Source organism: Meriones unguiculatus, chromosome 6 (genome assembly GCF_030254825.1).
Source record: "Meriones unguiculatus strain TT.TT164.6M chromosome 6, Bangor_MerUng_6.1, whole genome shotgun sequence".
NCBI lineage: Eukaryota > Metazoa > Chordata > Mammalia > Rodentia > Muridae > Meriones > Meriones unguiculatus.
In genome coordinates this window covers 77,621,560-77,635,387 of record NC_083354.1, presented here as the reverse complement: position 1 = coordinate 77,635,387, position 13,828 = coordinate 77,621,560, and the positions used below count along the sequence as shown (strand labels likewise).

The following is a 13,828-nucleotide window of genomic DNA, read 5'->3' as shown; positions in this document are numbered from 1 at the left end:
GCTGTTCTTAATTTTGAGTTAATTTTTACAAATCAGGTGAGATATGAATGAAAGTTCCTGTTTTTCTATGTAAACAAACATCTAATGCTTCTGTTGCCAGTTGTTGAAAAGACCATTCTTTGTTTATTGAAATGCTGTGTATTTTTGTCAAAGCTCAATTGTCCCTGCATTTGAGTGTCTGCTGACAGGCTTTCTGTTTTGTTTCATTGATCTGTTTGTCTTCATGTCAGTGATAGTGAATCTAGTTGATATTGCTGCTAGTCCTTTAGCTTTAATGTATTTCAAAGTTTTTGTTAGCTGCTTGGGATTTTTAAACTTTAGAGGCAGTTTGTCCACTCCTATAAGAAAACCCAAGAGTTTTGTTTCCCCCTGAAATTTTATAGAGACTATAGGTCAATCTGAGGAGCTGGTATGGGTCTGCAGAAACTATTATATAAGTCTAGTCCTAGAGATGGATTAGAGGGAATGACACCTTATCATGGAGAGATGGGTGTGGGGGTACCTTCAAACAGTGTGGATGATATTAGTGACCCAGGATCCAGGGCCTCAACTGGGGAGTGCACGACAGACATGAGCACATACTTCATCAGAAAATCCCTTTCGGAGAAGTCCAAGAGGAATGCCTGGGTGAGCAGTTCCTGGAACAGCTCAAGCAATGATTGGTTGGAATCTACAACCAGAAGGAATCAGTTATATATATTTTTTCCAGGAAGAAGAACAGCAGGTGAGTTCAGGGACCATGCTATGGGGCAATAAGAGAAGAAGATTGGCCAGGCGGAGTTCACTGGCCAGGGAGAGGTCCAGAGAGGTCATGCCGCAGGCCACACGGGGGGATGTTCGTACTCCAAGGATTGTGTCCTATAGCATGGCAGTGTCCGGTGAACAACTAAACTGATTGTTGGTCTAGGCTAGGAGGGGATCCAAGGTAATTTTGAGTTTCTCCCGTCCATGAAAGTGCTTGACAATATCTAGAGATATCTTTGGATGTCCTCATTATTGAAGGTGGATGGGTTTTCCTTTCCAGTAAAAAGGAGCCAAGAATAAAGTTGAATGTCCTACGGTGTACATGGAAATCGCTGGCCCTCGCCCCCAGGAGTTACCTGTTGGAAAAAGGGGTGCAGAGAGGGAGGCATAGAAGAGAAAGTAGAATGAGAATGAGAGATGATGGCTTCTCTGAGACCTCATAGATCTGATGCCATTAGGAGAATTGCTTTTGTGTAGTCACTAGAAACTCACCCTGGGTGACCAAGTTTAGCCTGAGGGTCTCCACTGAGGATTTTTTCAGAAAATTCTCCCAAGTGTTACCTAACAAAGGAAACTGAACATGAGGATACCTTGAGTAAATGGTAAAAATTTGGGACTTTTGAGTTAGTTCCTTTCAGTAAACAGTTCTGGGTGGACATGGTAGTATCCATTGAGGATTTTATTGATTGGTCAACTTTTGATTGCAGCTGATAGAAAACCTAACCAAAAGTGTCTGAATAATGTAACTAAAGCTAACTAACTAGTTCAGATGACTGAAAAGCCCAGGCTTCACACCAAATACAGCAACAGGTCAGTGTTGCTCACGGATACCGGGGCTCTTATCGAGCTGTGGTCCAGATGTTCCCAGGCTATTTTTTTTCTGGTTCATTTTCACCTAGGGGATAATTTTGACTATCCCACCATGAGATTAGTCCGTTTTAAATTCTGAACCGAACACTGAATATGTTAAGCTCTTGCCATTAGGCTAGTCTGAGTTGAAACATGAAAGAATGTGGATTTTCTCATTAGTTGTATTGGAACGAAAGAATGGAGGGGCAGTTGTCTGATTAGAACAAAGCTATTAGAATTACATTTACTGAGCTAGATGGCCTGACATCACAAACATGAGAACCATGGTTCAAATGCTTCCGTGTAGGAAGTGGTGTGGCTATAATCACAGCGGTGGAGAGATGAAAATAAAGTCGTTCCCAGGGCTCAATTGGCAGCCAGTCTGGTCAGTCAGTGTGATATCTTCTCTGAAAAGTGTAGATTGAGCACAATTGAGGAAGACACCCAACATGGCCCCTGGCCTCCACGTGCCTGTGCGTACATGACTGTACCCTCCCAACCACATAAGCATGCCCAGGAAGCCAATGCCTCTAGAATGCAGTTTGGGTCTTGTCTTGGATATATTTCTTTATTTCTTTTTTATTTTTTAAGTATTTTTGTTGGTGGTGGTGGTGGTTTTTCAAGACAGGAGCTCTCTGCATAGCCCAGGTTGTCCTGGAACTCACTTTGTAGACCAAGCTGGACTCCAACTCACTCTGCCAAGCTGGCCTCTGCCTCCTAAGTACTGGGATTAAAGCCCTGCACAAATAGTGTCCAGCTTGGAGATCTATAGATAGATAGATAGATAGATAGATAGATAGATTGATTGATTTATCTTAAAACTATTGAGAAAGTACATTCACTTCTTATTTTTTAAATTTTGAAAAATGTGATAACTGGAAGATTTGCAACTGTATAAGTGACTTGGAATTGTTTCTCATAGAGCAATGGTTTAGAAACAGTTTAGGAGTTCCTGGAAATAGAGTATAGTCTGTGTTGCCCAAATTATTTAGTTTGGGTATAAGCTATGGAACACACATAGAGTAGACAGAAAAAAAAAAGGTGGATATTAGAAAGCCACAAAAAATTAACACTGGCATGTTGAGATGAGCATGAGCATGACCCAACAAGGAGTCATTTGTCTTTTCAATGCCAGTTTACCAAACACAAATGCCCTGGAGTACTTCTCTTAATGTAGGCTGATATTCTTGATCAAAAATAACTTTGAAAGTTATAATAAAAGCTGTAACTGTGCTCATCCTAAATAGCAAGGCATCCAAACATAGTCCCTGTCTCCATATGGCACTCATGTGGCCCTTGTTAGATTGGTCTGTGTGTTTCCTTTCCTTGCTTTAGACCCAGAAAAATATGTTCCCATACATTGCTACTGGCCTTAGAAGGAATGCCAGCTAGACATTTACTCTTCGGTCAGTGTTTCTCACCTTCTCACCCTTCCAAGTTGATCAAGACAACTCTATCTCATTCATTTGAGTGATTATACAATATTTGGCAGGATAGATGTTTGGCAGGTTTGTTTCTCTAATGATGGACATTCATATTATATCCAGAACTGCCTTTGCCAGCCCTAAGGCCCAGAAACAATGCTTCAGTGAATGTCTGTACGTAACACACTTACATACTGGTCCTTTTTTCCCCATAGGGTAGATTCCCAGAAGTGGAATTGCTTGGTCAAACGGTATGTGTGTTTTTAATTTTAATAGATATTGCTAGATTACTGAAAGGACTAGCACGCCACCTCCCATTTCCTGCATTCTCTCCAGCATGGGATGTCCCCTTTCAATTCTTGCCAGCCTCACTGTCTCTGATGATTGATTTTTCATTTTCTCTCCTGCCACTAATGCTGAGTCTGCTTTTGTGTGTCAGATGTCTGTTTGAATTTTTTTTGTCTTCATTTCACTTTCATAGCCCATCGTTCCATTTTCAAATTCTAGGAGCTCAGTTTTTTAAAGGTGTTAATAGTTTGTTATATGTGTGAAAATATCTTTGTGATGTTTCCCTCTGTGTATAATGTCTTTTGTCAAATGAAAACTGTTAATTATTTAATCGAATATGTCTTCTCCTTCTTGGGTTCTGAGATTTCTGCTGTGCTCAGCATGGTTTGCTTACCTCAAGATTGCAAGAAATTGTCTTGAATATTTTTACCTCATTTAAAAAGAAACATTCAAAACTTACTTCAGTTTTCAATGTTGCATGTGATATGAGGTAGGATCCTGTTTCTTTTTGTTTCTCAGGTGCATGACCAATGACCTAAGTTCTAATTATTACAAGACCCATGCTTTTTCATGGGGCTGAAGTGTTATACTTGTCACATGGAAAGATGACATGTGTATTTGGACCTAGCTCTGGATTGCCCTTTCTGATTCTTCTCTGTCTGTCTGTATCAGCAACATTCTGTTCTGGGGCTCTCTAGGGACTTATTATATATGCTAAGTTACCTACTAGCCTTGTTTTTATACGTATCACAGCTAATTATAATTTTCTATTCTAATTAGGTTACAATTTGAAATTGGGGAGAATTTTTTTTTAATTGTAAATGTTTGAGTTACTTATTTGCCTACTTACTTATTTATTTCCTGAGACAGGTTCTCACTCTATAACGCTGGCTGGCCTGGAACTCACTGTGTAGACCAGGCTGGCCTGAACACACAGAGATCCAAAAGTGCTAGTTTTAAAGGTGCGTGCCACCATTCCCAGCACCCAAATGTTCTAAATCTGAAAGGTAATAAAACACAGTGGATAGAAGCAAAAACAATATTTCTCAGTATGGAAAGTTCTTCTGTCTGATGCTAATAATTAGAATAGAACCTTCCAATAAGACCGCAAGGTATTTCTTCTGTCTATTCTGATTCTTTAAATGTGATTTTGTCTTCCCCATAATAGTTTCTCAGTCCCTCCAAGTTGCAGAAAATAGAGAAGCTGACAGAACATTTTAATCCATCAGAGAATTAGATCATTGCATTAAAACTCATGTGCTTCGAGCTTTCAGTGACTGAAGTTTTATAAGTGATTGGCATTTCTGTTTCTGTACAGAGCACAGGGACCCCTGTACCTCACCTGGTTGCAGAGTGTAGATTCAATGATGAGGACGATAAGCTACCTCTGACGTGCCTAACAAAACCGTTTTCTTAGAATATTTTATGATTTTGTTCTTTTTAAACTTAAGATGGAATATTTCATGGATTTTGTAAACTTTCGTGCTTGAAGTCTGGGTAAAATTGTCCAATACTTGAGTTAGTTAAGACAATTCTTGGCTTTTATATTTACGTAACATTGGCTTACCTGTGTTCATTAGCATTCTTAATTTCTCTTTGAAAACTTTTGGTTGGCATGGTTTAAAATAATAAATACTTTCTGCTTTTTAAAAAGAATTTGAGGAGCAGAAGAGATGGCTCAGAAATTAAGAACATTTGCTGCTTCAAGCTGAAGGCGGTTCAGATCTTGGCCCAAGTCAGGTGGCTACAGATGCCTCTAACTTCAGCTTCAATACACTAATGCCCTCTCCTTTGGGCACCTACCCATAAGCATAGGTACATACACATGCACACACATACACACACAAATATTAAAAATATTTTAAATACATTTAAAATATCAAAATTGCCTGTTATTTCTAAGTATGGTGGCACACACATTTTAATTCCAGCATTAGGGAGGCAGAGGCAGATGGATCTCTGTGAGTCTGAGGTCAGCCTGGTCCACACAGTGAGTTTTAGGCCAGCCAGGGCAATATAGAAAGACCCTGTCTAAGTGGGGAATAAACACAAGCAAACAAAATGCCTGTTGTTAAATAATAGTAATATTAACTCACACATTAATGCATACCCAAATAAAGATGAGGTCTGTACTGTGCTTATGAGAGTAGAGGGACTATGCCAGGTAGGTTCTACCTGTGTTTACTTGACTAAAGAGAAGATTTCATTAGCTTTGCCATAGCCATTATTAAAATGATGAAAGAATTCATGTATTGTAGGTGTTGAGTTTTATACTTATAAATAATCTAAGTATGAGTTAAAAGGGAGAGCCTTAATTTTAATGGTAGTTTCATTGTAAGAAATGGATTGGAAAGGCACCTCTGTGTATATATATAAGTAATAAAGATTGTAATTCAGAAAAGAGAAGGACATTGAGTTACTCAGAGGAAAACCCAAATGAGTGGTACAAGTTGAAGCCTTCTGTATAATTTTTTGATAAACCATAGCCATTTGTTTTAAAGAAGGTGATAAGGTTATTTTTCCCCCTTGCGTGAGTTCTTTGGAAGCATGCAGATTGCAGTTAGTTCATTTTCTCCAGTTTCGTTCTCTAATTTTACTCTCCACTGACGAGTGGACTTCCCTTTTTAACATAACAGCAGGTCATGGTAGAGACAGGCAGAATGTTGTTGTTTGCAGAACAGTCATTTTTGTTGTTTGTTTCAGTTTGTTTTTGCTAACTGAGAGCAAGCATGCTTTCAGTGATGTGTGGCAATTGAGATTTAAAGTGCAGATGGATCAAAATGAATTCTTTTCTGCTGGCCAGTAGCGAAAGCATAACCAGCATTGAGAAAATGGTAATTATAAGACACAAAAGCAAGACGAGTCTCCCGAAAGCCAAGAGTCAGTCATGAAATATGCAAAGATTGACAAATGATACAACAGTGCTAAGTGAAAGGCTCTCCGTGTTTCCTGGTTTCTATATAAACTGTTTTCATCAATTCTCAAGTGCTAATCATCATCACAACTGACAGAGATGATAATGGTAAATATGAGAGGATATAATGAGAGTAGATGTCAGATGTAATTATATGTGTATCGTTGAAAAATCTGCGTTGTTATCCTAAAGTAAAATCCTGTTTAGAATGTAGACAGAATCTCAGAAATTGGAAACCTTAGTATAAAAACAGCAGTAAACGACATATCATAGGATTAACTACAGTGAAGCAAAGTTTCTTTCCTAATAATTTAAGTATTTAGGTCTTTGGTTTGTCCCAGGGGTACCTAGTCAGTGAGAGATAGGAATGTTTAAGCTAGGGCAGAGAACATCTTTTTTAAACAAACAAGCCAACTAGCCACCTGTGACCAGAGCTTGGCGTGGCTGTAGGAAGTATTGCTGTGACTACGGCTGTGCCATGTTGTATTCCTAAGGACACAAAGCTGTAGGTTTTGTGGTGGCACAAGTTACTTAGGATGGCTTATAACTGGAGAGGCTTAAACAGTAGTCTAATAAAAATAAATAATGCTCATGGGAATTGAGATAAGTTTAAGAGAACTTAAACTGTAACACTGAGTAACAAGAAATCACGCACACTGATCTATTTATTTTATTTGACGCGGGGGTGTGTGTGCAAATGTCATTGTGTGTGTGTAAAGTCAGAGGACATTTTTGTAGCGTCTGTTCTCTCTCTCCACCTTTATGTGGCCTCTCAGATTGGCCTGAGGTTGCCGGGCTGAATCAGCCAGCACATTTACCTGCTGAGCCATCTTGCTGGCCCTTCCTTTACTGCTGACAAGGTCTCACGGGGTCCATACTGACCTCAGACTTGCTACTGTGTAACTGAGAATGACCTTGAACTTTTGATTCCCCCCTCCATCACCGGAGTGCTGGGATTACAGGCATCAGTCCCCTTGCCCTTTGTCGTCATACACAGCCTTCCTGTATGGTAGGCAAGTACTCCACCAAATGAGCCGGCCCTGCATGCCGACTTAAATAAATCAGCTAAGGTTCATCACAGCCCCAGAGTTTAGCGTATAGACACCAAGCAAATGAAGTAGCTGCTGACTAGAACATGACATTGTCTCCCCCAAGCTTTCTAGTTGTTGTGTTCAGAGCAATACCCTAAGGCCAGGGCAATCTTTCTGAACTGAAGAGCAATCAGAAACTACCCTCATTCATAAGCAATTTTTAAATTTTTTTTTATGTTCACGGCTGTTTTGTTTGCATGTATGCCTGTGTGCCACATGTGGGCAGTGTCTGCAGAGGACAGAAGAAGGAGCTAGACCCTCTGGAACTGGTTACAGACTGCTGTGAGCTTCTATGTGGGTGCTGGACATTGAATCCTAGTTATCTGTAAGAGCAGTTATTGCTCTTAACCACTGAGCTGTCTCACCTGACCCCAATCATGCATAAGCGTTTTTAATTAATTAGATCTAATTGAAAGGAAACAGCCTGTGTGGCATTATACCTTCAAAGGCAAATAAAATAAAGTAAAACAAAACTGAGAGGCAGAGCTTGCTTGCAGTTGTCAGTTTAGAATTTGCAAAGGTTGTTTACAACTGTGACTTTGTTTAACATGGTTTTAATCAAATCCTATTGCCCTGCTCTTGTTATATGGTGCGTCTCTTGTTAGGTATTACATCCATGTGTTTCACACCATCTTAAATTGCTTCAAAATGGAATGCTACCCTCCTCCTATTTTATTTTGTCTTAGTCCACTACAAGAATGCCCTAAACCTCCTGTCACAGAAGGTCACAAATTATCAGTGCAGTGGTGTTGACTCCATATTGCCTAAATTTTAAACAACTGTGTTGAAGCTGAAGTGCAATGGCATACCCCAGAGAGATCAGTTATTTCAGAGCAGGGACCGGCCCTGTCTCTTGGCTCAATGGAGAAATTGTAAATCAGCTATAATTGTCATCTGGGTGCTTGTCTTGCCTGCTGACAGGTCTTGCGGCCACTAAGAAATGAGTTCAGACTGCTCCATTTATTTGGATGAAGCCACTGGGTCAGTGGTTGGTGACCCTTACTGTCTGTGCCTTAAGGGAGAGTAGCTGCCTCCATCATTTGGGAAACCTATTGTGAGCTGGTGACATGCGTCCCTGGCTGCATTTAGCGTCTAGGTTAAGCCATGTCAAAGGACCACCTTCTAAAAACGACACTTTAAATTTGATCTCTCGCTGTTAATTGTCACAATATCTTTATCCTTGTGAATGTCTAAATGTCAGTCTCCTGTTTTCTCCCATCATTTCTGCTAGCATTCAAATTCTAATGACTGAAAGAGAACTACTTGCCAATGGGGAAAAAAAATAGCAAGAGGGAGCACCCGTCTCTGTACTGCGTTTGTTAAAGGCCAGTATACTGTTGCCAAGAAAGAGATAGGGCTATTGAAATATAAGAATCGAAAACTTCAAAAGTGAACGTGTCCAAGAGATAGAAAGTAAAGATATTTTAAATATAATTGCAGTTGTATTCAGTGGTGAAGAAAAAAAGAAGTCAAAGCGTTTCTGTTTAATACCATCCTGAAGTGAGGAAAAATCTGCAAGAATGAGTAGAATATTCTCAGGAAGGAGGGTAACCTCAGCATCCTCCCATTTAGGATGGCACATGTCCCCAGCCTCCCCGGTCCTCACCACACTTATTGAGGCCCCCACGTTTTTGTCTTCTCAGGCTTCCTGCTGCGACGTGTAAGATCACCTTTGTGAGGACACTCAGAGTGAACAAATGTTTTCTTTCACAGAGAGCTTTCAGATGCAGCTTTCATGTCCTAGATGGTCAGGTCCCCTGGAAGCCTGAACAATGAAGAGTCTGAGCAGGCTATTCTGGGCACCAGAACCATGGGAGCTTAACACACTTTGAAGTGCATTACTCCCCATTGAGGGCCACAGTAAAAAAAAAAAAAAAAAAAATTGGGGTTTTCATAGTCCTTGCATTGAAGTCTGCAAAGCCAGATGGCTTTGGAAAATGATCCCCAGAGCAGGATGACTGATTAAAAGAAATGCCAGGTAGTTGAAGGCCTCCATACTCAACATGAGCCTGGCACAAAGAATTGTTTTCTCTTGGGGTGCATTAATGTTAGGGCATCTCACTTTTGCCTCTTCAGGGTTCAACCAAAGACAATAGGGCCAGGTACTGGCAGCGAGAGCCTTGTAAGTGCAGGCTGACACTCCAGCATTCATTGGGGGAGGCGGGGAGCTTTCCAGAGGAAAGGAATGTCCAGGGGCCAGTGCTTTGGTGGGCTGTAGGTTGTTTCTAAAGTAGGGACTTACAGCAGGCTGGTGCCCCATTAGCTGCTCATTGAGGTGCTGGATCTGTGTCATCCTGCAACCCCAAAGGTTCCATGCGTTACCCCTAAGGGTACCTGGTACTGCTTGAGTATCCCTGAGGTGCGGATGATGACACGAGTGAGCAGATACTCTACATGCTTTGTGGCTGCTACAGAAATCATCGTCTGCCTGTATGACCTTGCACGCTGGCCTACGCCTGAGGACACAGTCGTATATTTCAGGTGGGGGCTGCTGAAACCTGGCCTTGGAGGTGGAGGAATTCATAGGTGTGACAAATTACTCTCTGGCTCCCCAACCCAGCGGCAGCCAAAGGAAGCAGAGGCCTATCATAAAAGAGCTAGCTGTTTTTCCATCATCAGGAAGCCCTTTAATCCTGCGATGAACAGCAGGTGACAGGGGTTTAAAAACCAAGCCAGCTGGTCCTTCTGCTGTCTCCCTGTAGCCGCCTGTCCCCCTGCCTCATCTGATGTGAGCCTGATGAGCTGACACAGCAGAGGTGGCCGAGGACCTGGCACCTGGCTATTCCGTTGAAATACCTAATTTCAGAAGAGTTTGTACATTTTGACCTCTTTGAACTTTTATGATCCTTTCAAAGTGGAAAGTAATTTCAACCTGGAAGCAATCCCAAGAATCATTTTGGTGAATGAATGGCTATGTATGTGCTAGCTGTTGTGGCTTATAGTTTAAGTGGAAATAGAACATTGCTACTATTTTAATGGCTAATTGTTCTTTGTAGAAATTTGTAATTTGAATCATATTAATTTAAATACAAGTCTGTTATTCTTACAGGTGACTAGCATAGAGAACCTATAAAATACAGGCCGACAGAAATGCATTCAGAATTCTCTGATCTTTTTGAGGAAAAAGAAAGTTTTAAAAGTGGATGTGGGGCTGGAGGGGTGGCTCAGTGGTCGGGAGCACTGGCTGCTCAGTGCCCAACTGTCTGTGACATCCGGCCTCTGTGGGCACCAGGCATGGACATGGTACAAAACCATACATAAAAAATAATTAATTAATTTTAACTTATTAAAGCAGAGGTGTAGCGATCACTACTGTGTTTTGGTGCGTTAAATAATGCTTCCTCTAGGTTCTTCTAACGTAAATAGTCTTACAGTTAAGGAATGAGGTAGTGACTGGGTACGGTGGGGCACGCCCATAATCCCAGCACTAGGGAGGCAGAAGCAGGCGGATCACTGTGAGTTTGAGGCCAACCTGGTCCTCAAAGTGAGTCCAGGACAGCCAAGGCTACACACAGAAATCCTGTCTCAAAAACAATAATAAAATAAAATGTGAGCAAGTCATTAAAAATTAAAAAAAAAAAAAGGAATGAGAGAGCAGTCATTGGTTAGCTGTTCCCTCAATCTCTGCTCCCATCTTTATCCCTGCATTTCTTGTAGATTGGGTAAACTTGGGGTTGAAGGTTCTGTGGGTGGGTTGGTGTCCCCCTCTCTCCACTGGAAATCCTGCCTGGCTATGAGGTGACCACTTTAGTCTCCATGTCCCCTGCTGCTAGGAGTCTCCTCCCAGGAGCCTATTCTGTTGTGAGTCCCTATGTTGTCTCAGAGATGCCCCCCCGCCAGTTTCCCTTCTTTCTTCCAGCCCTCTCTGTTCTCTACCCTTATTTCCCTCCCCACACTCTCTGCTTCCCATTTTCTACACTTGTCCATTTCCAATGTCTATTCTATCTCCCCTTCTAAAACCCACTCCACCTGGGAGAGCCAGCCTCTAACACTATTAGTAATAACTCTCCTATACTTGCAGACAGGAGCCTAGCATAGCTGTCCTCTGAGGGGTCTCACCCGACAGCTGATGGAAACAGATGCTGGGACCCACAGCCAAACATTCGACGGTGCTTAGGGAGTCTTATGGAAAAGTGGAGGAAAGGATAGAAAGACCTGGAGAGGACAGGAACTCCACAAGAAGACCAATAGGGTTAACTAACCAAAGCCCATGGGGTCTTATGGAGACTGAAGCACCAACCAAAGAGCAGGCATGGGCTGAACCCAGACTCCCAACACATATGTAACTGATGGACAGCTTGATCTTCATGTGGGTCCCCTAGCAAGTGGAGCAGGGTCTGTCTTTGACATGGACTTGGTTGCCTGCTTTTAGATCACTTGCCCCTAGTTGGGCTGCCTTGCCTGGCTTCAGTGGAAAAGGATGTGCTTAGTCCTGATGCAACTGGATGTGCCAGGGTCGGGTGGGGGGGTAGGGGTGGGGCCCCCTTTTCTGAGGAGAAGGAGGAAGACAGTGGGAGGGTAGGACTGGGAGGAGAGGAGGGAAGGGTATGTTTGGGATATAAAGTGAAAAGAAATTTTTCAAACTACAAAATCAACAAATAAAAAAAATAAGATAGCATTTTATTTTACCGTGAAATTGTGTATGGTAAATTCTCACAAATGAGAAAGCGTTGATTTTCTTTTTCTGATTGTTTCCATCAGAGAAAATGAGAGTAAAATGTGGAGTAAAATGGTTTTTACTGACTGTCTAGCCATGTGCACTTCCACCCACATTTTAAGACATTTCAAGGTGTTTGTGTTCTATATCCTTCTTATTTGATGATCATTAATTCTTGCTATGTATTTTCTTTTCAGCTGGTGAGTACTTTATGGGTTGACAAGTTGTCGATAAGCCCAATGTTCCATTGGCCCATAAATTTGCTACCCTCTGACAGAAATAGGCAACAAAGCCATGTGTGTTGCTTTTCGAAATCATGTCCAACTGTTGAGGGCACTGTGGACAGGTTCATTTCAAGAAATATCAATGGATGACACTTTCCCTCGACTGTTAATGCACTTAGGGTCCCAAAAAGTTTTGCATCTTACGCACTGGAGCAACACCTTTTGGTAGGTTCCAGGAGTCGGCAGAGACTCTGTCCTCTCAGAGAATTGAACCAATTGTCTTTCTTTGGGTGCAGCACTGGTTCTGTGAGAGTTCCCAGGAACCGCACAGCAGCCATTCTTAGCCAGATTGTGATTTGTAGTGTGACTCATTGATCATGGAGTTGTTCAGTTTGTATCATTCATGTCAGTGTGTATATACTGCCCTGCTCAAGATCCCCCTAGAGCAGTATCTTTGTAATGGTCTTCATGCCTAGAATGGTGCCTGGCATCTAACAGGTCTCCCACAGATAGCTATAGACTATTGTTTTGTATGATTTGAAGTCGTATATTTTCTTACCCTCTTGGAAGTTTCATAGCCAGACCCATCTGTTACTTAAGTGATTAGTAACTGGAATTCCTGCCCACTCGTTCTAACTCCATATGCTCTACATGCAATGGTGGACTTTTAGTCTTCTACCCCATGCATCTCCAGACTGGTAGAGTTTATTGTTTAACCTCAAATCTTTTCTGAAAACAAAAGATCAATGGGTTTTCTTTAAAAAAATTTTTTTTTAAAGTGAGGGCTTAAGTGATGGCTTAGTAGTTAAGAGTGCTGGCTGCTTTTCAAGAGGAGCTGGTTAAATTCCCAGCATCCACATGACCGCTCACAGTTGTCTATAACTCCAGTGGGAGGGACTCCTATGCCTTCTTCTGGCCTTTGTAGATACTGGGCATGTACATGGCGCACAGATAGACACACCCACAGGTAAAACACCCAATCATGTAGAATAAAAATGTTTAAACTAAAAAGTAGGGAGGGGCCCAGTGAAATGTTTCAGTGTGCAAAGCCACTTGGTGTCAAGCCCAACTGATGAGTTGAGTTTGATACCCTGCCCCTATGTGATAGAAGGAGAGAACTAACTCCAGAAAATTCTTCTTTGACCTCGCTTGCATGTGTGTGTCACACACACTCACATACACCAAGTCAAGCAGTGTATAAAAGTTTATAAAAATAGTGATGGATTCATTACTGATTGTTCTTCCAGGCCTCTATATAAAAGAGACTAATTTAATTTCACTGCTGTCTTACATTCAGTTTATCCATGCTGAGGTTTTTCCTCCACATTCTCAGCGTGGGTATGAGTTGAACAGTGTAGAACTCTACTGCTGTGCGAAGTGTATTTCCTGTTCAACAGGCTTGGACTTCCTGCACCACCACTTTATTGGGAGAGAGGATCACATGGCTGAATATAACTATTAGTTGACCGGATCTCGTTTGATTTTCTAGATAAGAGAAAGAAGCAGGTTGGGGGGGGGGTGGAAAAGTAGCTGCTGGGACTGTGGTCGCTAAGCATCATTTTCTGGGGTGGATTTTTTTTTTTTCTTGGAAAAGTATAAAAACCTACCTGCAAACAGTATGCACCAAATTCATATTG

The 13,828-nt window shown here is 41.6% G+C and overlaps 1 protein-coding gene across 10 annotated transcripts in view; it reads left to right on the top strand.

The window, feature by feature from the left end:
• The window catches only part of Mast4 (microtubule associated serine/threonine kinase family member 4), a 585,425-nt gene that overhangs the window by 324,742 nt on the left and 246,855 nt on the right, over positions 1–13,828 (top strand). For 5 of the 10 annotated variants that reach the window (XM_021649162.2, XM_060385656.1, XM_060385658.1 and 2 more), the window contains one exon: positions 3,233–3,268. The exons of the other annotated variants lie outside the window; for them this stretch is intronic. In XM_021649162.2, the coding sequence (XP_021504837.1) occupies positions 3,233–3,268 (36 nt within the window). The remainder of the gene's footprint in view (positions 1–3,232; positions 3,269–13,828) is intronic. 10 annotated transcript variants of the gene reach the window in all.